We start from the raw sequence: 26,014 nt of genomic DNA, 5'->3' as shown, positions 1-26,014 counted from the left end.
CAGGACAGGCATCAACACTACACAGAGAAACAGAGAAACCCTGTCTCAAAAAAAAAAAGAAAGAAAGAAAGAAAAGAAAAGCCACTTTTTGGAATTTGCAAGGGGAGGGGAGATGGAGAGGGAGCAGAAGAAACTATGGGAAAAGATTCTTTAGTCTCGAAGCTCTAGAGAATTAAAATGTAAAGTCATTGTATTGTCATCTAATTAGTTGCACTGGCTCTGTGGGCACCTCCTACCCACTTGGGGACTTCCACACCAGATGCAGACCCCACCTGGCCAACTCAAACCTGGGGACTTCCACACCAGATGCAGACCCCACCTGGCCAACTCAAACCTGGGGACTTCCACACCAGATGCTACCAATAAGGGATAAATTGGATCCAATCACGGAGTTTCCCTGAGTACAGAGGTGGGGACTTCCATTCCACGCCTTAATCTGAAGTCATTGATACATCAGTTCAGAAGGGAGACAGCTCATGCTCTTAAAGGAGCATAGTATCTGCAGTCCTCAGAAAGCCAAAAGTCCAAAAAATTATGTATTTAAGTTCTTTGTTCTGAACTATGTGACCTACAACTCCTGAAGCCAAACCTGAACACTGACCTTGATCTATGCAGGGTCAAGAAGGACGCAAGGGGGGCTGGAGAGATGATGGCTAAGAGATTAAGAGCACTGGCTGTTCTTCCAGAGGTCAGTCCTGAGTTCAATTCCCAGGAACAATATGGTGGCTCATAACCATCAGTAATGAGATCTGGTGCCCTCTTCTGGCCTGCAGGTGTATATGCAGACTGTGTACATCATACATACATACATACATACATACATACATACATACATACATACATACTTAGATACATAAAAAGTCAGGAGGCAGCTTCTCTCATTTCTAAATCGAGCAACAGCAAAAACCAAGACCAAGACCAAGAAGCTTTAATAGTAAGAAGCACAGCACTGGCAGGGTCCAGTGGGAGAGTGGGCCGCAGCAACAGCATCAGGAGTTACAGCAGAATATCCTGACGTCATTAAGACCAGTGTCATCACGGGGGCCTCTAGGCTTCTGGATTTTGGTCTGCAAGCCACAGACACCTTTGGCACACGAGTTGCTCCAGTCTCCATAATCTCCCCAGCTCAGCCCAGGCCCCTCCAGCTCCACACCGTCCGAGCAACGGAAGCGCACGTTGTTCACCGAAGTGTTGTCCCCGGGAAATGAAAACGGTTCCACCCGAAGGGAGAAAGCCACTAGGAAGTGGGTGCCAGGACACCACAGAGGCTCGCTCCATGAGCCCCAGCTACAAGAGAAGGGAAGCTGTACTGGTTCTGTGAGCACCTCCTACCCACCCGGGGACTTCCAAACCAGACTGATTGGATCTAATCCCCTGTGTTTCCCTGAGTACAGAGGGGTGGACTTCCATCCCACTCCTCCGTAACTGTAACAGAGTTTACCTCGGGAATGTAACAGAGGGCACGGGGCGTCCCTTTGCACTAGCAGAGTGCCCTTCCATTGGGCCAGTGGGGATTGAACCTAGAGCTTTACACACGCTAGATAAATGCTATCCTACCTCTTTTTTTGGGGGGGGAGGGGGTCCCGAATTCCCACCTTCCAGATTGAGACTCCACAACATGGGTGTTTTGCTTGGCATTCCCTCGAGTACAGTGCAGCCGGATCCCGTTCAGAGCTGTGTCATCCCCAGGAATGCCCTGAGGGGGCTCCACCTAGGTAAGGAGGAGAGAAGTGAGGTCCAGTGAGGGGGATGCCATTCTCAGCTCTGCAATCTGGCATATCTGTGTCCTTTTAGACCCAGATCTGAGCCTTCACCTTGATGGAGAACCCACTGGCGAAGTATCCATCAGGACACATCTCAGGCCAGGCCCAGTCACCCCAGGTCCCACCGTTGGTCACGTCAACAATCGATGCATATCGTGCTTCTTTCACTCTCTGCGCATCTCCACAGTATATCACCCACAGCAGCAGCAGCAGCAGCTTGGCTCCAGCCTGCAACTCCATCCTGCATTACCTATGAATCTGGTCACTTACATGGGTTTATATCAACCCTGCCCCTATCAGAATTCAGGTTGCCGGTCTATACCAGCCCTGTCCTTTCATGGCTCAGGTTACGGAAGAACGACCAGGATTAAGTGACATTCAAAACTAATCTGCTCCAGGAACCCTGAAGATTTGATTCCCAGCTCCAGGAGACAGAGGCCTCCAAGAGCTTGGGGAGGAGGTGCAGTGAAAGCCATTGAGTTGGAATTAGCACCTACTGAATATTTACTATAGACCACTAGCTGTGATTGGCACTTTGCAGTCATATTTCATGTAATCCTCACAATGATTGTAGAAGACAGAAATTGTATTTCCTGGTTTGTAAATGAGAGAGCTGGGTCTCAGAAATGACAGGTGACTTGCCCCCAGTAAACTGAGGAAAATCCCAGCACTGGAAATGGGAGCCAAGGCTGGAGACTGTAGCGATCCAGTGGAAGTCTGCCAGGGACAGGATTAGGCAGGGGCAGTTCGAGGACGAGGGGCAACTTTACAGGGTGTGGGAAAGCATAGAGTTAGTAGATCAAGAGCCTGTGAGGTGTAGGGGCTGGAAAAGCTCTTCTTAAGTCCGTGGCCCTGATCCTTTGAGAGCCTTGTTCACCAGACGTACCCAGAGTGGGTCGCTGTCTTAGTCAGGGCTTCTATTGCTGTGAAGAGACACCATGACCAAAAAGCAAGTTTGGGAGGAAGGGTTTATTTAGTTGGCTTACACTTCCCCTGAAGGAAGTCAGGACAGGAAGTCAAGTGTGTCAGGAACCTGGAGGCAGGAGCAGATGAGAGGCCATGGAGGGGTGCTACTGACTGGCTTGTTCCCCGTGACATGCTCGGTCTGCGTTTTTTTTTTTTGTTTTTGTTTGTTTTGTTTTTTGCTTGTTTTTTGTTGTTGTTGTTGTTGTTTTGGTTTTTTTTCCGAGACAGGGTTTCTCTGTGTAGCTTTGGTGCCTGTCCTGGATCTCACTCTGTAGACTAGGTTGGCCTCGAACTCACAGAGATCCGCCTGCCTCTGCCTCCGGAGTGCTAGGATTAAAGGCATGTGCCACCACCGCCGCCGCCACTGGCTCAGTCTTTTTTATAGACCCCAGGATCATCAGCCCAGGGATGGCACCATCCACAATGGGCTGAGCCCTCCCCCATCAATCACTAATTAAGAATATGTCCTACAGGCTGGCCTGCAGTCTGGTCTTATGAAGACATTTTCTTAATTGAGGTTCCTCTTCTCGGATGACTTTAGCTTGTGTCAAGTTGACATAAAACATCCAGCATAGTAGCTCAGACGGACCTTGAATTCTCCACGGATCCCTCTGCCTCAGCTTCCCAAGTGCTGGGATTACCAGCAGGGGGCACCACACTCCGTGAGACAGGAATAATTCTAAGACTTTATGGACAGGGACTGAGATAACTAAGAATAGATGCGGCTGTTCTTCCTCTGCTTCTTGTATTCTTTTTTTTTTTTTAAAGATTTTTATTTATTATTTATACAATGTTCTGCCTGCATGTATGCCTGCAAGCCAGAAGAGGGCACCAGATCTCATTACAGATGGTTGTAAGCCACGGTGGCTGCTGGGAATTGAACTCAGGACCTCTGGAAGAGCAGCCAGTGCTCTTAACCTCTGAGCCATCTCTCCAGCCCGCTTTTTGTATTTTTTTTTTTTTTTTTTGGTTTTTCGAGACAGGGTTTCTCTGTGTAGCTTTGCGCCTTTCCTGGAACTCACTTGGTAGCCCAGGCTGGCCTCGAACTCACAGAGATCTGCCTGGCTCTGCCTCCCAAGTGCTGGGATTAAAGGCGCGCTTCATGTATTCTTTAAGACAGGGTTTACTATGTAGCCAAGACTGGCCTGGAGCTCATTGTATACCCCAGGCTGGCCTGGAACTCTTGATCCTTCTGCCTCAGCCTCCTAGGTTCTGGAATTATATTATCCCCTTTACCCGGCTCGGTGATATTTTTGCATCCTTTCCCAGAATGCCTTCCCTTCTATGACTAGCAGATGGACCCCTAATTCACAAAACAAGAAGACAAAACCTGGCTAAATTTGTCAGGGGGCACCAGGGCTGATTTACTGGCCTCATATACATTCTTGTTTCTTTAATGAATATTTGTTTATTTATAATGCATTCGGTGCAAGCAATATTCTAAATGCCTAAGATGACCGAGAAAAGTAAGGTGCCTGGCCAGGCCTAGTGGATTAAGCCTGTGTATAATCGCAGTGTGTGAAAGCTAAGGTCAGAGGATAGAAAGTTCAAACCCAATCTGAGATGTGGGGCATGGTGATGCATGCCTTTAATCCCAGTACTCAGGAAGCAGAGGCAGGCAGATCTCTGTGAGTTCGAGGACAGCTTGATCTATATCGTGAGTTCCAGGATAGCCAAAGCTACACAGAGAAACCCTGTCTTGAAGGGGGGAAAAAGGGCTTAATTTTTTTTAGCTTTCTGACTCTGTATTTGTGCTTTCAACACTCTCACAGTGGTTTTCTGCTCCTCAATTAGGAAAACACTAGAACCTTCATGAACACATTTATCACGGTGGAATCACTGAATACCCTGCTAACATTTTTATTGATGTTGTTTTAGGCAACGTCATGAGGACGTTAGGTCTCATGGCACAAACTCTTCAAAATCTGCCTGGACACACACCACATGTGCATTTTGCTGCTTTCTCACACTCCTTGGAATAAAAATTAACAATTCTGTTACCAGGGGTTCCAAACAGACATTTTTGTTAGAGTCCTTATTTTAGGGAGACCTATAATGGTATATCAAATGCTGGGCCATTCTGAGCATCTCTAAACAGTGTTATTGGAGTAGGAATGCCTTTTTATACTTTAAGAAAAATTTAAGGCAGAGTCTAGATAAGTTACACAGGCTGGCCTTGAACTTTTGATACTCTTACTTCGGCCTCCCAAATACCTAAGGTTATATGAAGGCCTGGGCCACCATGCCCAGCTGTGAAAACACTTTTGTATTCTGGGGAATCTAGTATAGGGCTTGCCACGGTGAAGTAGAGAGTAAAGGTTGATTTAATAAAGGAAAAACTAACGGGGAGCTTAAAAAATTAAGTCTTGAGACTGTAAAGGGAGCATCTACAGCCCTACCATCTCACCCCAGCAAGTAAGATCTGTTGGGCAACGGTGATCAGCTTTTCCACTTCCAATGCTTCCACTTGATCCTCACATGAGAGTTACAAAGACCCATTACCCTCAGTTTACAGTGGATTCATGCCCAGGGTTAAAGCAGGACCCATAAGAGGCTGCCTCTTGTTTCAGGCTAGCCCCACATGTAAAGGCAATACAGAGACATGTCACATGCCAAATCCCCCAGATCTTCATTAGGTCCCTCACCCCAGGGTCTGACCTCTGGGGCAAAGGACACAGGGGAGGGGGCCTTAATTGGTTAATTATTAACCATCTACACCTCTGGACGCCACGGGAAGCGAAAAGCCACCACCCAGCTAGGTGAGGTGTGCCAGCGACGGTCATGGGGGTCTCGCTGACACCCCCAGCCCTGGGACGCTGGTTCTGCCACGCGATTCCGTTCGCTTTCTTCACGCTGTTACTTCTTTACGCCAGTGTGCGGCTCTTCCCCGACCGGCCTCTTGTGCTACCGGCTCCGAGAACCCAGCAGGCCCGCCTGTGGGAACTCAAGCCCCCTTCTCCTTCTCCAGTCCTCACGGCCTTGCTTCGGTTCACCTCGGGTGTCCTGACAGGCTGCAGGCCCGGGATGCAGTCCTGCAACCCAGAGGGACCGCTACCTTCCCAGGTACGCTTGAGTTAAGGCCAGAGCCTGAGAGCTCTGAACAGGGAAACGGGGAGGGGCGCGGGGAGGGACCCAGACTGAGAAGCTAATGAAAGGAGGCGCCTCCCTCTCTGTTCCCCTCTCCCTTCACATGCCAAGAATAACCAGGAGGAACCCTGGCTAAACCCGAGGGGCAATTTTTTCAGAGCCCAATAGTTAAGTAGGCCTAGCAGGTTAGGAACGTCTTACCTATCTCTTATGTCTACCTGCCAGATCGGTCCAGAGTTGAGACCTCTGGTGGTCCCGGAGAAGGAGGAGCCTCCCTGCCTGGGGCCTCAAGGGGTGCTGGGTCGCATGATGAGCCCCTTCCTGGCCTGTATGAGCCCGGAAGGGGATGTGGAATTGTCTCAGTACCTGGCAGGATGGAGGGAACTACTCAGGTGGGTGATCTCCCTCCCCAAAGCCCGTCTTCCAAATGATTCCCTGCTCTTTCTCCGGTCATCACCTCCTTTCCACCACCAAACAGGTTCCTAACCCCCCTTGGCTCTGTCTTCGCCTTCGCCACCAGTGAGGCCGTCATCAAAGTGACCGCCCTCGAGGCTCGCGTGCATGGCCCCGAGGCTTCGCACTACACGTCGCTGGCGACTATGGCGACGTGGGAGCGGCAAGCAGGACTGCTGGAGCGGCCGGGGACCGCGCCCCGGGTCCCAGCCGGGTCCTCGGGCTCTCGAACGCTGCTTTTGCTGCACCGCGCGCTGCGCTGGTCCCAGCTCTGCCTCCACCGGGTGGCGACAGGGACGCTCGGAGGTCCGGACGCGGGCGTGCAGTGCGGGGACGCTTACAGCACCGCCCTGGCCGCGCACCACCCCTGGCTCATCCGTCAGGCCGCCCGCCTGGCCCTCCTCGCCCTCCCGAGTCGCGGCCGCTTGCTCCAGCTGGCGTGTCCCGGAGCCAGAGAGGCAGACGCGCGGGTTGCCTTGGCCCGGGCCGCCCGAGTCCTGGAGGACGTCTACAACCGTACCCAGGGCCTGCTAGCCGGCCACGGCCTGCTCCAGCTGGCTTGATGACCGCGGTGTCCGGGGACTGACCAGGAAGGCACGGCTGTAGGGAAGGATCGACGCACCGGGGTTTCACCGAGGACCGGGCGCCCTGGGTAGCCGTCCTCCTCCGTGACGTCACCACAGTTAAGGCCCGCCCCCAGCAGGGCCGAGTGCGTGGTGTATGATCCTCTCATCTTCAGCCTCCCGAAGCTGGAAGAAGCAATGAAAAATAAAGAATTCTTTAGTAGCTGTCGACATAGGGCGTTGTGTGTGATGACTTAGAGCTAGCTTAAGGGGGCGGCGGGGAATGTGGGAAGATGTGTTATCCCTGTTCTCTGCGTCTGATCCGCTCATATTCCCCAGAGTCTGTTTCAGTCACTCCCAACCTTCAGTTAACAGCCCTACACCAAGCCTCCAGTCCAGACCTGTCCTCCGAGCTCCACACAGCAAACGCAACACGTCCCACCTGAGTTCCACCAGAAGGACATCTCCTTTTGGGTTCTCTGTCTCCAACCTGAAGCTTTGCATCATGCCTCACACCAAACAGGCACTGGCTCCACGAAGTGTCTATCAAAGGTCTCCTTGGTCTCTCCCATACTCGTGAACATGAAAGAGTTAACCGGCCGGGCGGTGGTGGCGCATGCCTTTAATCCTAGCACTTGGGAGGCAGAGGCAGGTGGATCTCTGTGAGTTCGAGGCCAGCCTGGTCTTCAAAGCGAGTTCCAGGAAAGGCTCAAAAGCTGCACAGAGAAACCCTGTCTCGAAAAACCAAAAAAAAAAAAAAAAAGAAAAAAAAGAAAGAGTTGACCATTTCATATACTAACTCCAAAATTGTACCTCAAATCTGCTTTCTTCTGAATTCTATATATCCGACTGGCTATTCAGCATTTCCATTGGGATGTCAACTAGGCATAGCACACCTAACAGGTTCAGACTGAGTTTCTAATGCCTTCTTCTCCTAAAATATTCCCTTTGTCGTCTTGTTAGCTCAGTAAGGAATTCTATTTTTCCAGGTCTTCAGACCCAAAATCTTGTTAAACTGACCTTCACTACACCAACATTGAATCTGTGAAAATCTGACCATTCCCCACATTTCCCCCACGTTTCTTTGTCTAAATCAACCTACGTATCGCTTGGATTAATGAACTAACTTAATTGTCACCCTGTCTTGAAGTGAGAACCAGAGTTTGGATCCTCATCACCCACATTAGCAGGGTGGGTTCTGGACAGTGGTGGCACACGACTTTAGTCCCAGCACTATAGAGGCAGAGGCAGGCAGATCTCTGCGAGTTCGAGGCCAGTCTGGTCTACAGAGCGAGTTTCAGGACAGCCAGAGCTACATGGTGAGACCTTGTCTCGAGAAAAACAAACAAACAAAAAGCAGTGTGGGCCGGGCGGTGGTGGCGCACGCCTTTAATCCCAGCACTTGGGAGGCAGAGCCAGGCGGATCTCTGTGAGTTCGAGGCCAGCCTGGGCTACCAAGTGAGTCCCAGGAAAGGCGCAAAGCTACACAGAGAAACCCTGTCTCGAAAAACCAAAAAAAAAAAAAAAAAAAAAAAAAAAAAAAAAAAAAAAAAAAAAAGCAGTGTGGGCATGACAACCTACCTATAATCCCAACAAAATGAATGTAGAGGGAGGAAGATCGGGAGTTCAAAGCCAACCTTGGCTACACAGCAAGTTTGAGGCTACATGAGATGCTATCTTAAAAAAAAAAAATCAGAAAAGCCAAGCCTGGTAGCAGGGACTTGCAATCTCAGCTACTTGGGAGGCTTAACAATTTAACAACCACAGTGCCTGCCTGGGCTACAGATAAGTTCAAAGCTAGCTTTGGCAATTTAGGGAGATCCTTCCTTAAAATAAAAAAAGTAAAGAGTCCTGGGGATGGAGCTTAGTGATAGAGTGCTTGCCTAGGATGCATGCACAAGGTTCTGGGTTTAAACCCAGCAACAAAAGCAAAAGCTAAACAAAAATCTTAGAAAGCCAAGCATTGATGCAAAGGTTTTGGGGTATTAATGAAGAAACACAACCAAAAAAAAAAAAGAATAAATTTGACTTCACCAAAATGTAAAACTTTTTTTTTTTAACATTTAGTTATTTGTTGGGGGAGGGGAGGGTGCATTTGAGCCACAGTGATTGTGTGTGGAGGTCAGAAGACCACTTTCAGGAGTTGGTTCTCTCCTTCCACCTTGTGGGAGGGACACCTTTACTGGCCAAGCTATTTTACTTGCCCAAAATTTAAAACTTTTGCTGTAATCAAATGGTAGAAACATACCTGCAAATCATATGTCTGATGTTTCTAGTACCTAAAATATATAAAAAAAATAATACTCATGCCTTTAATCCCAGCACTTGGGAGGCAGAGGCAGGTGGATCTCTGAGTTTGAGGCCAGCCTGGTCTACAGAGTGAGTTCCAGGACTACAGAGAAACCCTGTCTCAAAAACCCAAAACAACAACAACAAAAACACACCACTTGCCCAGTAGTGGTGGTGATACCTTTAATCCCAGCACTCAGGAGGCAGAGGCAGGCAGATAGATATCAAAGCTAGCCTGGTCTATAGAGCTAGTTCCAGGGCTACCAGGACTGTTATATAGAGAAACTTTGTCTCAGAAAACAAAACAAAACAAAACCCACTTATAACACAACAATAAAAACACCAACTAACCCTTTCTTAAAGTTTATTTATTTTTATTTTATGTGCATTGGTGTTTTGCCATGGGTGTCAGAGCCCCTGGAACTAGAACTACAGACAGCTGTGAGCTACTATGTGGGTACTGGGAATTGAACCAGGGTCCTCTGGAAAAGCAGTCAGTGCTCCAACCCCTAAGTAACCTTTTTTTTTTTTTTTGAGCTGAGGATCGAATCCAGGGCCTTGTGCTTGCTAGGCAAGCACTCTACCACTGAGCTAAATCCCCAACCCAAAGTAACCCTTTTTAAAATGGGCAGACTTCGAATGGACATTGCTCCAAGAAGATACACAAATGGCTCACAGCCATAGGAATATGCTTAACTAATAATTATTCGGGAAAAACAATCAAAATCACAAGATTGCATCCACATGCACTAGAATGGCCATGATTGAAAAATATAATACAGAGGGGGAGTTTAAAAAAAAAAGATAATAATAGATAGATGATGGATGGATAGATAGATAGATAGATAGATAGAGATACAGATACAGATATTACACCGGTGATAATGCATGAAAGTGGAAACCCTCAGAAACGTCAGGTGTGGTTGTCAAGTAGGACAGATGATCCAGAAAACAATTATAGCTTCTTCAAAAGACCCAGAAAATCAACTCCTAACACACACTGCTAAGTTTGTGACCAAGAGGGATGAAAACATGCCCCGATCATTCCAATCTTTACTCTATCTTGAGGCTCTTGGAACCAGGACACCAATCAGGCGTGGCCACCCTTTTGACATCGCGACACAACGTTATCATCTACAAAACCTTCATACTCCAGACCACACAATCGAGTTACCAAAAACAAAAGCAAAAAAAATCACACACTCACACACACAAATCTCATAAAGTTGGGCCGCATTTACAACTATCTTTAGCCTCAGGGCTCCAGCAAGCCTCAGTAAGAGAAGAGGCTCCGCCCCGCCTTCCCTCCCCGTACCCACCTCTTTTTTTTTTTTTTTTTTTTGTAACTTGACACACTGCCGTCAAGCGTCCACTGTCGCAACCGGGCGGTCCGTTTTCCCTTCTGCCGTCAACCTCAGCCCCGCTTCCTTCCCAGAAGGCCTCGGAGAGCTACTACAGGGAGTGACGGAGCGCTTTACGACAGTTGCTTTGTGGCAGCAGTAGAAGAGGAAGATGGCGGCCACCTTAGCTGTTCGAGGAGGGGTCTCTGCACCGGCTTTTGGGCCGGAGGCTCTCGCCCCAGACTGGGAAAACCGGGAAGTCTCCACAGGGGTGAGGAAAGAGTTGGGATTCAGAAATCACGTAGTAGGCTTGGCGCGGGGGGAAAGCGTGGAGCCCGAATGGGTTCGGGCTTCGTGGGTTGGGAGAGAGGTGCAGTGTTGTTTTGCGAGAGGGTTCTGTGGAGGCTGGAGTGGGTGATACCTTCCGCGGGGAAAGGTGAACGGTGCACTGAGCGTAAGATTCTGGATCCTGGGATTTGAAGTTGGGGCTTTTTAAGTTCTTTGAAGTGTTGAGCGCCCCCCCCCCATATTTGATAATGGGCCCGCGGAGCACGCATTTTGTGTTCGAGACCCCGGGTGAGGAATCCCTGAGGTTGATGTGTGCTCGAGAATGTGGTAAAGGCTCAGCTTCACCTTTTTTACGCTCTGCTTTTTCCCAGACCACGATCATGGCTGTGCAGTTTGATGGGGGCGTGGTTCTAGGAGCAGACTCGAGAACAACCACTGGGTGAGCTCATAACAGAAAAAGGTCTGGCTGTGCCCCCACCCCATACACACAGCCCATTCTGCCCACCAGTCCATCCTTAGCGCCCTCAGACCCCTGTGAGAAGAGACGTTTCTCCTCTACCTGGAGATAAGGATTTGTTCGCAATTCTGTGGCTCACCTTTTGGTGAAACACTGACGAAGGGCTGGTCTCCGTTCACCTGCTTCATTTTTCAGAACTAATAGGTAGTACCAATGTTTCTCCCTGAAGCTGGTGGGAGGCAAGTGGGGTCCTTCTCACCGTTCTGCCATCCTGCAGGTCTTACATCGCCAATCGAGTGACAGACAAGCTGACCCCTATCCATGACCATATCTTCTGCTGCCGATCTGGCTCAGCGGCCGATACCCAAGCAGTAGCTGATGCTGTCACTTACCAGCTTGGTTTCCACAGGTGCTTGGGGGCAGGGGAGGAAAAAATATCCTCGGGGATCTGGGACATAAAGCACTAAGAGGCCTGACTCCAGGTCCTCATACAGCCTTCTTCCATCCCCACCTTCTAGTATCGAACTGAACGAGCCTCCACTAGTACACACAGCCGCCAGTCTCTTTAAGGAGATGTGCTACCGATACCGAGAAGACCTGATGGCAGGAATCATCATTGCAGGCTGGGACCCTCAAGAAGGAGGGCAGGTTAGGCCCTCCTGCACCGTTTTGTGTGTCTGTCTGTCCATCCGTCTGTCTGTCCTGTTGCACATATTCTTGTGGGTGTCTGCGTGTAGATGCAGATGTGTGTGTGGAGGCCAGAGGTCTGCTGGGAGTGTCATCTTCTGGTCTCTCCATTTCTTGAGACAGTCACGCTGAACATCAGGCTCACCCCCTCCGCCCGCTTCTCCCACTGCTAGGGTTGCAGGCATGCCTGGCCTTTAGACAGTGCTAGGGGTTTGAAGTCAGGTCTTCAGGCTGATCCAGCAGTCACTTTACCACCCGAGCCATCCCCAGTCCCACCCCAGCCATTTTTTGGTTTACCATAAACTTTCCCCAGACCAAAATCAAAAGGGACAGGTGGATGTACATGTGTGGGGTGCAACTAATGGTTTTTCTCCTCCCTCCCTCCGGCAGGTGTACTCCGTTCCCATGGGGGGTATGATGGTAAGGCAGTCCTTTGCCATTGGAGGTTCTGGGAGCTCATATATCTATGGCTATGTTGATGCTACCTATCGGGAAGGCATGACCAAGGACGAATGTCTGCAATTCACCGCCAATGGTGAGAATTTGGGCTTCTGTGAACCTCAGCCCTTGTTACCCAAGCCGTGCCAAGATATCTTATTCCTTGCCACATTCTCAGCACCTAACTCTAAACCCAATTTCCTCCTTTTGTCTACAGCTCTCGCTTTGGCTATGGAACGAGATGGCTCCAGTGGAGGAGTGATCCGCTTGGCAGCCATTCAAGAATCGGGGGTAGAGCGGCAGGTACTTTTGGGAGACCAGATACCCAAATTCACCACTTCCACTTTACCACCCCCCTGAATCCTAGTGTTCTAGGGTGTCATAAAAGATATTCATACTGATGCAAAAGTTAATAAACAGTTTGTCAAAGAGATGTTTCTGTTTTGGGGTTCTTTACTTGACTTCAAGCTTGAACTTGTCAGGTCCATTCTCTTGTGCAAACTACTGCACTGTCACTGAGCTTGGTGGGAATTAGAGAGGTAATGAGGAAGGTTTAGAAATGCTCTGTTCTTCTATTATTACTACTATCATTGAGTTATCTTGGGTTGGTTAGTTTTTGAATTAATTTTTTATTGACTTTATGTGCGTTGGTGTTTTGTCTGCATATATGTTTATGTGAAGGTGTCGAATCCTGAGCAACTGGAGTTACAGACAGCTGTGAGCTGCTGTGTGGGTGCTGGGAATCGAACCCAGGTCCTCCGGAAGAGCAGTCAGCACTCAGAACCACTGAGCCAGCTCTCCAGCCCCTTTGTTTTTCTATTTTGAGACTAGATCTCTTATAGCTCAAGCTGACCTTGAACTCATGGCAGTCCTCCTGCCTTTGCTTCATGAGTGCCCAGGTCACAGCTGTGTACCAATATATTCTGAATCTTTCTGTAGATCGTATTCCCTCTACATTCCCGCTACTGAACGGTTGATATGGGGCCTGCAGCAACCTCCTAAGTCCAAGCTAAAACTCCCCCTAGCCTAGCCTCTTGGTCCCCTTTTTCTCTCTATCACTTAATCACACAGCAATGTGACTTCTTTGTCTTTGGGGAAAGAGTGGGCCTTGTATACAAGTGGAAATTAAGGTGGATGCTAGGTGGCAGAGGGCAGCCATAGGGAGTTCTTTTGGCCAGTCTGTAAGCCACCGTCCTCATTTGGCTGAGAATGGACTCCAGCCCCTTCAGAGCTGTCCCCATTCAAACCAAGGACCTAAAGGAACTCACAGGTGTTCAGTGACTCATCTCCCAGTCTTACTTTCTCTAGTCCATTGATCAGGGTACCATAGAAGCCACATTTACAGACCTTGTTCTGGAGTAGTTCAGAGGGCAGGAAGGACGGTTCCTATGGAATCTAAGAAAGGAAGGGAGAGGAAGCTAAAATACTCTCATGAGCAATCATGGCAGAGGGGACACGGTGTGCCCATGAGCAGGAAGCAGTGCCACAGGGCTCCCTCTCTTTTTATTTATTCTTGGACTCCAGCCCATGGAATGGGGCACCCTTACATTTAGGATGGATCTCTCCACCTCAGTTAACTAATCTGGAAACTCCTTCACAGAAGTGCCCAGAGGTCTGTTTTCCATGGTGATTCCAAACTCATCAAGTTGACAACATTACCATTACAAGGGGTAAGGTCCTAATTAAGTGGAAAGAGAAGAAAGGGATCTCTGACTCTAAACATTTAACTAAAATACTTTAGATTTTCATGCCCAAACCTGTTCTTCCTAAATTCTCTCTCTTGTACTTAACCTAACAGTTCAGCTCTAAAAACTTCCTGAAAGTGTGTAACCGACTCCGAGCCCCTCCCCTCATCCATGCCTGCCCTTATGCAATCCTTTAACTGTAGATCTTTGTAAATATGAGCCCATGTTGCTTCTCTGTGGCACAGTTCTCGAGATCAGGCCAGGTGTAGCACTCACCTTTTATACTAGGCTGAGGCAGATGGTTCTCTGAGTTTGGGGCCAGCCTGGTCTACATAGGGAGTTCAGAGTTATCCAGGGCTACCTAGTGAGACCCTCTTTCAAAACAATAACACCCCCCACCAAAAAAAAAAGACAAAAACACTCCTTAGGAAATTGCCATTCCACCTAGAATACTGGCTACTTAAACCTAGAAGACCAGACAGCTGCCCCGGCTTTGACACTAATCACTGGTGCTTTTTCTGTTTTCTAAATTTAGGGATTTTGTACTTAAATATTGGTGGGTGGATTTTGCTGTTTGTTTTTGTTCTGCAGTGCCGAGCATCTGAGAAAGGGCTCTGCAGTGCTAGACAAGTAATTTACAACCGGACTACATCTTCTGCCCCATGAATTTAAACAAGGTTTCTCTGTGTAGCCCAGGCTGCCCCTGAGCTTATGGTCCTTCCTCACCCTCCAGAGTGCTGGGGTTATAGGTGTGTGCTACAATGTCCAGATTGCCAAGTTTCCTGAAACTCACTCTGTAGACCAGGCTAGCCTCAAACTCAGACATCCGCCTACTTCTACCTCCCGAGTGCTGGGCACAAAGGTGTGCACCACCACCACCCAGCCCCAAGTTTCTTAAGACAGATTTCACTCTCAGACTGGCCTGGAACTCACTATGTAGCCCAGGCTATCCTGGAACTTGCGGCAACCCTCGTACCTCAGCCTCTCAGACTTTAGACAGGAGCCACTGTGCTTGGCAAAACTTTATTTTTAATAGAGTATTTTGAGGTTTGCTGCAGAATTAAGTTGAAGTTAAAGAGACTTCCTAAATACCACTTGCCTCCACACATGCACAGCCTCCCTCATTTATCAACATCTGACACCAGAGCCACACTGACCTGTTAGTCAGAGACCTGCATTGACATATTGTAGCTTTCCCCAGCTACATTACCCTGGTCTCAGCTCAGAGGTCTCCTTATCAGGAAGGCCTTTTCTGATATCTTAAAATGGAAGAAACATTCCTGACCCCTGACCCGTTCTCACATTACCCTGTCTAATTTTCCTCCTAATTGTTATCTCCTGTTGGCCTGCTTGCTTTTTTACTCATCTACTGTCGCTACCAGAAAGTCAACTCAGGAAAAGAAGGAATTCTTCCTGATTCATTGATAGATCATTGTCACTGACCAGCAGGGAGTAGACAATTTCATACATTTATACATTATACCTTGATTGTATCCATTCCTCAGTGCCCCTTCTTTCTCATCTCTGGATCCTCCCCCAACATGTCTCTCTTCCATTTTCATGTCGTATGTATCGATACCCATCTAGATATAGATGAATGGATGGACGGATGGATGGATGGACGGACGGACGGACGCACGCACGCACGCCACTGAGTCCAGTTAGTGCTGCCTGAATGCACACGGGTATGGAGCCATCCACTAGAGCATGGCTAACATACCAGGGGCCACACGTCAAGAAAAACTGACTCCCTGGCAGCCAACAACTGCCCATGGCTCCTCAGCTAGGGTGGGGACTCGGAGCTCCTCTTCCATCCTTGCTGAAATTTTGACTGGGTTCATGAGTTCAAAGACCAGGCCACCTAAAAGCATTTCTCAGCATTCCTTCCCATTCTTCATCTCTTGCATGCTTTTCACTCCCTCTTCTCACTTAAAATTTTTGAAGGTTTTAGTGTGTGTGTGTGTGTGTGTGTGTGTGTGTGTGTGTGTGTGTGTGTGTGCACACGTGGTGTGTGTGCTCTCGTGTGTTCATGACACAGCACACATGTAGAAGTCTGAGGACAACTCTCTGGAATTGATTCTCTTCTACCCTGTTAAGGCAAGGTCTAGCTTGTTTCTTCCTATGCTTTGTACTGTCTCCACCTCCCGTCTCTCTAGGAGTGCTGTGCTGGGATTACAGCTGTGCTTTGGGTATCTGGCTTTTTACAAGGGTTCCAGTGATCAAACCCAGATCTTAAGGCTTTATGCAGCAAGCATCTTTACCCACTGAGTCTTCTCCCAGCCAACACTAGATAATAAATTCTTTAGCTGGGTGGTGGTGGTGGTGGTGGTGGTGGCGGCGGCGGCGGTGGCGCATGTCTTTAATCCCAGCATTTGGGAGGCAGAGACAGGCAGATCTCTGTGAGTTCAAGGCCAGCCTGGTCTACAGAGCAAGTTCCAGGATTGCCAAGGCTACACAGAGAAACCCTGTCTCAAAAACAAAGCAAAACTTAATTCTGTTTCCTGTCTTGCCCAGCCCCCAACTTCCCCCAGCCCACTTTCCCCACACTCAACTCCGACGCCTCATTTCAGTAAACTTAACTTTCCCATTGACTATACCTGGGATCTGCCTCAGATACACCACCCCCGTTTGATACACACTTCCCACCTCAGACTTGTTTGTACCGCAGACCTAGTATAGCCGTCCCAGTCAGCCCTACCCGACACTCAAACACGACACTTTGCAACTCTGGACACGTTTAATGAGGTCATGACAGACTTGGGACCACCGAGAAATGTGACAGAAGGTTGCCAAGACTTCCTGGAGTAAAGTGTAGCCCCTGGTGGTCCCTTTCAAATGGTAGAGTCGTTGGCGGAGGCCACGTCATGCAGCTGGTGGCGGAAGGAGAGCCGAGCTTTCCGGCTTAAGTAGGCACCGGCCCCTGGAGAGGACAGTCCTCCAGCCACAGTGGGGGTTACAGCTGGGCTGGGATCAGGCGGGGAAGCAGGTTCCAGGCCTAAAGAGGACAATCAGAAGAGGAAGGAGGGTTGGAGGGGGAAGGTCAGGGTTTAACTCCCCTATGCCTCCCATCATGGCCATAGAGGAGAGGTGACAGAAGAGAGTGAGACTGAGGGGTGTTGGTGACAGCACCCAGGCTGTGGAGAGGGAGCGTCTAAAGTGGGGACAGCTCCCCCAGGATATGGTTGAGCTGTTGTAGACACCCCTCCAAATCCCTCTCCTGCTCGAAAGCACCCCAGTGCTTGAGGCAGTAGTACTCTGCTGCCACCATCTTGAAATCCTTATGCTTTCACCACTGGCTTCCATCTTCCTGTTTTGCAGTAGTCTCTGCGAAATCTTCAGATGGCCCTGAAGAGACGCGAGAAATCTGCCTCCCACCTAGGCAACAGAATCCTTTTCCTTCCCTGGTTTGAGGGTTTATCTTTCCCCCCCAATTCATGTCAATCAGCCTTTTCTTCCCCCATACCTGTTCCTCCTTCAGTCCCCCGCTGTCTCCGGCACCCACACCATGGGAAACACCAAGCCCCCTTCAGACCCATCTCAATAGTGGAGACTGGGACGTTGGGAAGGGCCAGGAGGGCCCCAGGGGGAGGGGTGTGGTTTTCAAGTCCCCCCACCGTGGGCAAAACTACCACTTAGCCTCAGACCGCCTGGTGATTATAGGCGCCGGGAGATAGAAGGAGGGAAAGAGGGAGGGAGGAAAGGGTGGTGGACTACCCCGTTCAAATACTTGTATTTGGTGCCCTCTTGATTTGGGGGTTCTTTTACCCCCATGCAAATGGAGGAGGTTGGGAGAGATTTCATGACAGAGGCAGGCAGAGGGGTGCCGTGACAGTGAAAATTCAGTAGAGCAATACCCCTCAACTTGGAGTCATGCTGGACACTGCTGGGATGGGAATCTGTTTTGTTTTGAATGTTTGGTATTGGTAACAGAGCCCAGGGCCTCCTGTATGGGTGAGGGCTCGGTCGCTAAGCTATCCCCTCCCCACCACCATTTCTTTTCTTTTTAACGTTTATTTTAGGATGCAAATTCGAAGTGGCCAAGGTATACAAATTTAAAGAATACTAAGTTTTTAGCATGAGAAACTTTATCCAGAGAAAGAAATGTGTTCTCACTAAGTCTGATAACGCTTTGTTTTTTGTTTTGAGACAGTCTCACAATGTGACTCAGACTAGCCTGGAACTCTTGGTGATTCTCCTGCCTCAGTCTCTCAGTGCTGGGATCACAGGCATACACCACCAGCCCCAGCTGGTCTGGTGACTTGTCCCTGTTTGCTATTTGCTGTGATTGTTTTACAGTGTGGATCCCATAGTATTGCCCAAGGCTATCCCAACAGTAGGTGAGGGCTCTGTCACTAGTGAACTTCTGAGGTGCTGTTACTATCCTGATTTTACAGATGAGGAAAGGGGGGTCACTAAGAGATGGGTAACTTGCCCGAGGTCGTGCAGGCAGTTACCCAGAACTGGATAGATGCCTCTTCAGCCCCACCCTAAGTTGGCCTTACTCCAGATCTGACTTGTTAACTCTGCACTTGTCAAGTGTGTCACTTAGGCCCTGATGTCCTTAGCTAGGGGTCAGGGTGTGGGGCAGGACCCAGGCTGGGAACTTCAGGTGCTCAGCACTATGACCAAGTACCCTGTGTAGAGCTGCTCACGGTCCACGTCATCATTCCCTGAGGGTGCCCCCAGCAGGAGATGGTCAGAAGCCCTGCTGGTCGCTCTGTACTGAGAAGTCAGTGGGCTGTGTTGCTTACTTTTTGTTTGAGTTTTGCAGTGTTGGGGATGAAACCCAGAGCCTCTTATGTGCTTGGAAAGCTCTCTAGCCCTGAGCAAAATCCCAGCAATTTTTTGATTTGGGGGAGTGGTGTGTTGTTTTTTGAGGGAGGGTTGTGTTGTTGTTTTTCTCTTGTTGGGGGGCCTGCCACCCAGCTCCCAAATAAACCATTCCTGGAGGCTTATGAATGCCCGGCCTTAGCTTGGCTTCTTTCTTGCCAGCTTTCCTTATCTTATCCCATCTACCTTTTGCCTCTGGGCTTTCCCCATGCTCTTACTTCTGTAAATCTTTCTCTTACTCCGTGTGCTGTGTAGCTGGGTGGCTAACCCCTGGAGTCCTCCTCCTTCTCTGGCTCCTTGATCTCCTTCTCCCAGATTTCTTCCTCTATATATTCTCTCTGCCTGCCAGCCCCCGCCTATCCTTTCTCCTGCCTTGCTATTGGCCGTTCAGTTCTTTATTAGCCCATCAGGTGTGTTAGACAGGCACAGTAACACAGCTTCACAGAGTTAAACAAATGCAACATGAACAAAATATTCTACAGTAGGGTTACATGCCGCTGGCCTCAAACCCTCTATGTCGTCAAGGCTGGCCTTGAACTCCTGCTATTCTGCCTCTGTCTCCCAAGTGCTGCTATTATAGGTGAGGGCTACCACACTTGGGTTTTGCCTTTTGGTTTTTTTTTTTTTTTTTTTTTTTTTTTTTTTTTTTTTATATTTATTATGCATACAGTGTTCTGCCTGCATACATCCCTGCAGGCCAGAAGAGGGCACCAGATCTCATTGCAGATGGTTGTGAGCCACCATGTGGTTGCTGGGAATTGAACTCAGGACCTTTGGAAGAGTAGTCAGTGCTCTTAACCTCTGAGCCATCTCTCCAGCCCCCTGGTTTTGTTTTGAGCTGGCAGTGGTGGTGCATCCCTGAAATTTTAGCAATACTCAAGAGACTGAAGCAGGAGGATAGCTACTTCAAGTTCAGCCTGAACTATACAGTGAGACCTTCCTCCGAACCCCTGAAAAAGTACCTTATTGAAACAAGCGTGTTCATTAGTTTTTTTTGTCAACATTGACACAAGCTGGAGTCATTTGGGAAGAAGGGACCTCAATTGAGAAAATGCTCCCCATCCGATTGGCCTATAGGCAAGCCTGGGGCGGGGGGAGGGGGGGTGTTCTTGATTGGTGATTGATGTGGGAGGTCCTGGGCAAGTGGTCCTGGGATACAGAAGGAAGTAAACCGAGCAGAGCAGAGGAGCAAGCCAGGTAACAGTGTTACTTCTTGACTTTTGCTTCGGATCCTACCTTGAGTTTCCATCAGTGGACCTTGACCTGGGATACCCGAGCCAAATCAAAGTTCCTTTTTGTTTTATTTGAGTCGAGGTCTATCTATGTAGCCCTGGCTGTCCCGGAATTCACGATGTAGACCAGGCTGGCCTCAGACACACAGAGATCCTCCTGCCTCTGCCTTCTGAGTCCTGGAATAAAAGATGTGTGTCACCATGGCAGCCCAAGTTGTTTATGGTCTTTATCATATTAACAGACACTAAGTATGTACATCTTGAACACCTATATCACACCATATAGCTCCATTGAGTTTTGCAATCAGACATTTCTCGTGTGTGTGTGTGTGTGTGTGTGTGTGTGTGTGTGTGTGTGTGTACGGGGGGGGAAGGGTTATAAGTGTAGGTGTACATGCATGTGTACGCAGAGGCAAGGGGTTAACATCAGGTGACTTCCTCTATCATTCTCCATCTTTTTTTTTTTTTTTTTTTTTTTTTTTTTTTTTGAGACAGGATTTCTCTGTGTAGCTTTGGTGCCTTTCTTGGAACTCACTCTGTAGCCCAGGCTGGCCTCAAACTCAAAGAGATCTGCCTGGATCTACATCCTGAGTGCTGGAATCAAAGGCGTGCACCACCACCGCCTGGCTCTCCATCTTATTTTTAAATTACACTTTAAATTTATTTTGTGTGTGTGTGTGTGTGTGTGTGTGTGTGTGTGTGTATGTGTGCCACAGCATAGCATGTGTGGATGTCAGAAATCAACTTGCTGGAGTCAGTGCTCTTCTAATACCACGTGGGCCCCAGGAATTCACCTCAGGTGGTCAGACTTGGTAGCAGGGCCCCAGGGGTTCACCTCAGGTGGTCACACTTGGTAGCAGGGCCCCAGGGGTTCACCTCAGGTGGTCAGACTTGGTAGCAGGGCCCCAGGAGTTGAACTCAGGTGGTCAGACTTGGTAGCAGGGCCCCAGGGGTTCACCTCAGGTGGTCACACTTGGTAGTGTTTACCCTTTGAACCATCTCACTACCACCCCCCCCCTTAGTCTTCGAGAGAAGAAGGGTCTTTACTGAACTTAGATCGCCAGAGACCCACCTGTCTCTATCCCCTGGAGTGCTGGGGTTGCCAGCCACCATGCCCGGTTTGTGTATGTGAGGGTTTGGTAAGTGTGTACACTCACCTGACATCTCTCCAGTCCCCAGCCTGGCTCTTGTGTGGATCCTGGGGCTCTGAACTCGGGTTCTCACACTTGGACACCAAGCACTTTATCTATCGACTCATCTCCCCAGCCCTGGAACACATTTTCTATCACTCTAAGAATTCCCCTTATAAAAAGCCCCTTTTAGGCAATCTCTTCTCATGCCTTGCCTCAGGCAACTACTTATCTGATTTCCATTACTGTCAGTTGTTTTTGTCTGTTTCAGAACTTTGTATAAATGTAATCATACTGCATTACTCTTTTGTGTCTAGTTTCTTTCAGCATCATGGTTTATCGATAGTAACAATTTATGTGGTTTATAGTTTATTGCAATGTACTTCAGAACATACATGAAGTTCACCCTTTTAAGACACAATTCCATGGTGGTTTTTGCTATATTCACAGAGTTACATAACCATCACAACTAATTTTAGATTTTTCCATTACCCTCAAGAAACCCTTGTACTCATTAGAAATCATTCCCCATTCCTCCTTCTCCCTACTCCGACAGCCACTAATCTACTTCCTGTTTCTGTGGACTGTTTTTTTTTTATTCTGAACATTCCATATTGTGATGGTTAGCTAATTTTTTTAGGTCAACCTATCGACTAACTATATTGACAAGATACTTGTTGGCTATATGTTGAAGAGACATATAATACAAAAGACAGGAAAAGCTGGTCCATCCCTTTCCTCTTTCCTCCCTATCCCCCCCAATACTCCTCTTTGTGATTTGGTCAGAACAGGGCTTAGAGTGGTGATGGATAATTTGATTGTCAACCTTTTTTCCCTTGAGACAGGGTTTCTTTATGTAGCCCTAGCTGTCTTTTTTTTTTTTTTTTTTTTTTAATTTTCTGGAGCTGAGGCCCGAACCCAGGGCCTTGTGCTTGTTAGGCAAGCGCTCTACCACTGAGCTAAATCCCCAACCCCACCCTAGCTGTCTAGAACCAGCTCTGTAAGCCTTGAACTCACAGATCCGCCTGCCTCTGCCTCTGGGATTGAAGGCGTTCACCACCGCCACGGCCACGGCTGCCAGGCTTGAGTGTCAACTTGATTAGATTAAAAACCACCTAGGCAGGGCTGAAGAGACGGCTCAGCAGTTAGAAGCACTGACTGCTCTTACAGAAGTCCTGGGTACCCACATAGCAGTTCACAGGTCCCTATAACTCCCATTCCAGGGCCTCTGACGCCCTCTTCTGACCTCCTTGGGTTCCTGCATGCACATGTGTGTGTGTGTGTGTGTGTGTGTGTGTGTGTGTGTGTGTGTACATTACATCATCACACACACACACACACACACACACACACACACAAAATTTAAAAAAAAACAACTTGCCGGGTAGTGGTGTCGCACGCCTTTAATCCCAGCATTCAGGAGGCAGAGGCAGGCAGATCTCTGTGAGTTCTAGGCCAGCCTGCTCTACACATCAAGCTGTAGATCATCTTCTATAAACAGCAGCAGCAGCAGCAACAACAACAAAACACATAATTCATGGATGAGCATACTTTTGGCCAAGTCTGTGAAGATGTTTCCAGAGAGGAAGGTTGTTTGGTTTCTTGAGATAGGACCTCCCTCTGTAGCCCAGGCTAGCCTCAAACTCATAATGACCCTCAGCTGCCTCAGCTGGGAATACAAGTGTGAATCACAATTCCTGCTATCTAGACACATTGAGCGAAGAAGAAAGACGCGTCCTGAGTGTGGATGGTACTGTCCCATGTGCTAGGGTCCCAGAATGAATAGAAAGAGAAACAAGAAGAAGCCACCTTAGCACCAATATTCACCTTTCTCCACTTCCGGGTCCCCCGTGAGCAAGCAGGCTGCTGCTACAGCCTTTCTTCTGTGGTGGACATTTTCCCTTAAACCATGAGACAAAACAAAAATAATCAAAGCCCTCCAGTAAATTGCTCTCTGCCTGAGATTTGATCCCATCAAGGAGAAAGTAACTAATGTACTGTGGAGTCTTACAATATGTGGCTTTTTGTCCATCTTATTTTTTTTTAAACATGATTATTTATGTATTTTATCTTTATGGGTACTTTGTCTGCATATACATCTGCACAGCAAATGAGGGCATAAGACAGCTGTGAGCTGCCATGTGGGTGCTGGGAATTGAACCCAAGACCTTTGGAAGAGCAGTGAGTGCTCTTAACCACTGAGCCATTTCTCCAGCCCGTTTTTTGTCCATCTTATTTTACTTAGCTCACTGTTTTCAGAGTTCCTCCGTGTTGAGAGTACACGCATCAGTACATAGCTTCTCTTTATGGCTGAATGGTATGGTATATGGCTATATCTTCATCGGCTGACGTACATTTGTCTCCTTTTCACTTCCTGCCTCTTAGGAATAATGCTGCTATGAGCATTTGAGTATATATTTTTCTGTGGATATATATTTTTTAACTTTAAAAAATATACATACATGGGACTGGAGAGATGGGTCAGTGGTTAAAAGCATGGACTGTTCTTCTAGAGGACACAGGTTCAAGTCCCAGCAACCACATGGCAGCTCACAAGTGTCTGTAACTCTAGTTCCAGGGGATTTGACATCCTTACACAGACATACACACAGGCAAAACACCAATGAACATAAAATAAAAATAAATTTAAAAAATATACATGGGGGAGAGAAAGAGAGAGGGGGAGGGGAAGGGAGAGGGGGGGAGAGAGAGAGAGAGAGAGAGAGAGAGAGAGAGAGAGAGAGAGAGAGAGAATGAGAGAATGCATACCTTTAATACCAGCATTCTGGAGGCAAAGGCACCAGATCTCTTGTGAGGCCAGCCTTGTCTATATAGTGATTTCCAGGCCATCTGGGACTATATAGAGCAGTGTTTCTCAGCCTTCCAAATGTTGCAACCATTTATACAGGTTCTCATGTTGTGGTGACCCCCAACCATAACATTATTTTCATTGCCACTTCATAACTAATTTGCTACTGTTATGAATTGTAATGTAAATATCTATGTTTTCTCATGGTCTTGCAAAGACCCCCAAAGAGGTTTCGACCCAAAGGTTGAGAACCACTGATATAGAGATCCTGTCGAATATGTATGTATGTATGTATGGTTTTTAATATTAGAAAAAATGAACAGATATTTAAGCATATGAAATACAGTTAAGATCATTAATATTCAGAGATGTACAATTTTTTTTGGAGAGAGGATTTCTCTGTGTTAACGACCTTTGGCTGTCCTAGAACCAGCCTGGCCTCGAACTCACAAAGATCTGCCTGCTTCTGCCTCTTGAGTGCTGAGATTAAAGGCATGTGCCATCACGCCAGACCAGAGATGTACTATTAAGATTGCAATGCCAACCAGGCGGTGTGGCCCACACCTTTGATCCCAGTACTTGGGAGGCATAGCCAGGCGGATCTCTGTGAGTTTGAGGCCAGCCTGGTCTACAGAACGAGATCCAGGACAGGAAACAAAACTACACCGAGAAACCCTGTCTTGAGAAAAAAAAAAAGATTGCAATGCCACACCTTTCACACCACTTGATGGACCTACAGCGTTGGGTGTGCACCGTACTATGGAGTAACTATAATAGAAGTACCATGCACTGGTTTTTAGAAATGTAAAATAGACCTGGCTGTGGTGGCACACAACTTTAATCCTGGCACCTGGGAGGCAGAGGCAGGCAACTCTGAGTTGAAGGCCAGCCTGGGATACATGTACAGAGAAATCTTGTCTTGAAAAAAAAATTAAAAATTTTTAAAAATGTAAAAATAAAAGTAAAATAGAAGAGCCATTTTGGTAAGGGTTTTTAACTTAATTTTTCTTTATTTTTATTTTGTGTGTGTGCATGTTTTGTGTATGTGCAGTGTCCATGGTGGCAAGAAGAGGGCATTAGACCCTCTAGAACTGGAGTTACCTCTATTTGTGGGCAGCCTTGTGGGCGCTGGGAATCGAACCTCTGTCCTCAGCCAGCGCCTTGAAGCACAGAGCCGGCTCTGCAGCCCCTGGTTTTGTCTTTTGGCAGTGCTTTTCTGGGTAGCCTCAGCTGGCCTCCACCCCCAAGCTTTACAATCCTCTTGCAACATTCTCTTTGCTGCTGGGCGACAAACTGCCAAGCCCAGGTCGTGACAGTCTCCTGTAAGTTAAACATCCACTTATATGACCCAGTACTTCCACTTTAGTTATTTACAAAAGAGAAATTAAAACGTAAAGTCCACAAAAATGACTGGTACATGAATGTTCGTGGCCGCTTCATTTCCAGTGGACAAAAAAACCCGAAAACAACTCAAATGTTTATCAATGGAAATTTAGAAGAAAAGAAGGAAGGAAAACGACCTTTAGGATCTGGGGGGAAAAAAGTTTTTTCTAGACTGGCGCTGACAGGTAAGTAGGTTCTGAGGCTGATCTGTTACAGTACCTCAGCGTCTGGCTAATCCCTACTGAGCGACAAATGTTCTGTGAATGAAGAATGCGATTTCTCATACAGCAACGATCTTGGAGTCATCATCCTTCTGGTGTTTTATTCTCTTATTACCTCCCATCAACAAATGCCATCTGTACCGGGCTCAGCAAGAGCACACCGGCAGGTCCTCGCCACGGTGGCCGGTTCCGCCCTGATTCCAGGCAGCGCTGGAGACCGGACGACCCAAGGCCGGCTCGCGCGCGCGCAGTAGAGGAATGTGCGCACGGTGGATCGCACACTAAGGGTGCCGGATCTTGAAAGCCTTGTGCCCCGAGGGCATCCAGAGGGAGAGGACGGCCCTGGGGAGTGGGCGGCCCCGGGAGTGGGCGGGCCGGGCCGGGGCGTCCGTA

General features: G+C 48.2%; 4 protein-coding genes across 10 annotated transcripts; 2 read left to right on the top strand and 2 right to left on the bottom strand.

Moving 5' to 3' along the window:
* Window positions 1-912: 912 nt before the first annotated feature.
* Vmo1 (vitelline membrane outer layer 1 homolog) lies at window positions 913-7,566 on the bottom strand. 4 transcript variants are annotated; one of them, XM_052758112.1, is made up of 4 exons: window positions 7,275-7,566; window positions 6,790-7,018; window positions 1,596-1,711; window positions 913-1,287 (listed from the first exon to the last, which is right to left on the bottom strand). In XM_052758112.1, exons 1-4 carry the CDS (start codon window positions 7,337-7,339, stop codon window positions 990-992), a joined length of 708 nt encoding a protein of 235 aa, XP_052614072.1. In that variant the 5' UTR covers window positions 7,340-7,566; the 3' UTR covers window positions 913-989. The 4 variants fall into 4 exon arrangements, 2 of the variants coding, with proteins under 2 accessions (XP_052614072.1, XP_052614073.1); XM_052758113.1 differs by lacking the exons at window positions 6,790-7,018; window positions 7,275-7,566 and adding an exon at window positions 1,815-3,635; XR_008222449.1 differs by lacking the exons at window positions 913-1,287; window positions 6,790-7,018; window positions 7,275-7,566 and adding an exon at window positions 6,018-6,412 and having other exon boundaries at window positions 1,603-1,711.
* On the top strand, window positions 3,815-6,832 carry Gltpd2 (glycolipid transfer protein domain containing 2). Its single transcript, XM_052758111.1, has 3 exons — window positions 3,815-5,792; window positions 6,042-6,208; window positions 6,295-6,832. The coding sequence occupies exons 1-3, from the start codon at window positions 5,511-5,513 to the stop codon at window positions 6,830-6,832; spliced, it is 987 nt and encodes a 328-aa protein (XP_052614071.1). The 5' UTR covers window positions 3,815-5,510.
* Window positions 7,567-10,597: 3,031 nt separating the features above from the next.
* Window positions 10,598-12,764, top strand: Psmb6 (proteasome 20S subunit beta 6). 2 transcript variants are annotated; one of them, XM_052756738.1, is made up of 6 exons: window positions 10,598-10,732; window positions 11,121-11,188; window positions 11,484-11,615; window positions 11,725-11,854; window positions 12,284-12,428; window positions 12,529-12,720. In XM_052756738.1, the coding sequence occupies exons 1-6, from the start codon at window positions 10,634-10,636 to the stop codon at window positions 12,591-12,593; spliced, it is 639 nt and encodes a 212-aa protein (XP_052612698.1). In that variant the 5' UTR covers window positions 10,598-10,633; the 3' UTR covers window positions 12,594-12,720. The 2 variants fall into 2 exon arrangements, with proteins under 2 accessions (XP_052612698.1, XP_052612697.1); XM_052756737.1 differs by having other exon boundaries at window positions 10,599-10,732; window positions 12,549-12,764.
* Window positions 12,765-16,603: 3,839 nt separating this feature from the next.
* CUNH17orf114 (chromosome unknown C17orf114 homolog) lies at window positions 16,604-25,964 on the bottom strand. 3 transcript variants are annotated; one of them, XR_008222226.1, is made up of 4 exons: window positions 25,620-25,964; window positions 25,119-25,337; window positions 20,083-20,255; window positions 16,905-17,011 (listed from the first exon to the last, which is right to left on the bottom strand). XR_008222226.1 is itself a non-coding variant. In XM_052756498.1 (2 exons), the coding sequence occupies exons 1-2, from the start codon at window positions 17,550-17,552 to the stop codon at window positions 16,848-16,850; spliced, it is 237 nt and encodes a 78-aa protein (XP_052612458.1). In that variant the 3' UTR covers window positions 16,604-16,847. The 3 variants fall into 3 exon arrangements, 1 of the variants encoding a protein (XP_052612458.1); XR_008222225.1 differs by having other exon boundaries at window positions 25,119-25,964; XM_052756498.1 differs by lacking the exons at window positions 20,083-20,255; window positions 25,119-25,337; window positions 25,620-25,964 and adding an exon at window positions 17,480-17,552 and having other exon boundaries at window positions 16,604-17,011.
* Window positions 25,965-26,014: the final 50 nt, after the last annotated feature.

The sequence above is a fragment of the Peromyscus californicus genome, unplaced genomic scaffold (assembly GCF_007827085.1).
Source record: "Peromyscus californicus insignis strain IS unplaced genomic scaffold, ASM782708v3 Scaffold_3__1_contigs__length_106647218, whole genome shotgun sequence".
NCBI classification, from domain to species: Eukaryota; Metazoa; Chordata; class Mammalia; order Rodentia; family Cricetidae; genus Peromyscus; species Peromyscus californicus.
This window is presented reverse-complemented; position numbering and strand designations above follow the sequence as displayed.

Coding starts and splice junctions, on each gene's coding strand:
- Gltpd2 (XM_052758111.1), top strand. CDS start 5,511: ATGGGGGTCTCGCTGACACCCCCAGCCCTGGGACGCTGGTTCTGCCAC. Junction 5,793..6,041: donor AGGGACCGCTACCTTCCCAG/GTACGCTTGAGT, acceptor TCTACCTGCCAG/ATCGGTCCAGAGTTGAGACC. Junction 6,209..6,294: donor GGATGGAGGGAACTACTCAG/GTGGGTGATCTC, acceptor ACCACCAAACAG/GTTCCTAACCCCCCTTGGCT.
- Vmo1 (XM_052758112.1), bottom strand. CDS start 7,339: ATGATGCAAAGCTTCAGGTTGGAGACAGAGAACCCAAAAGGAGATGTC. Junction 7,019..7,274: donor GTCCTTCTGGTGGAACTCAG/GTGGGACGTGTT, acceptor TGCTTCTTCCAG/CTTCGGGAGGCTGAAGATGA. Junction 1,288..1,595: donor GTGGAGTCTCAATCTGGAAG/GTGGGAATTCGG, acceptor CTTCTCTTGTAG/CTGGGGCTCATGGAGCGAGC.
- Psmb6 (XM_052756737.1), top strand. CDS start 10,634: ATGGCGGCCACCTTAGCTGTTCGAGGAGGGGTCTCTGCACCGGCTTTT. Junction 11,189..11,483: donor GACTCGAGAACAACCACTGG/GTGAGCTCATAA, acceptor GCCATCCTGCAG/GTCTTACATCGCCAATCGAG. Junction 11,616..11,724: donor TACCAGCTTGGTTTCCACAG/GTGCTTGGGGGC, acceptor CCCACCTTCTAG/TATCGAACTGAACGAGCCTC.
- CUNH17orf114 (XM_052756498.1), bottom strand. CDS start 17,552: ATGGGTCTGAAGGGGGCTTGGTGTTTCCCATGGTGTGGGTGCCGGAGA. Junction 17,012..17,479: donor GGGGACTGAAGGAGGAACAG/GTATGGGGGAAG, acceptor TGTCCTCTTTAG/GCCTGGAACCTGCTTCCCCG.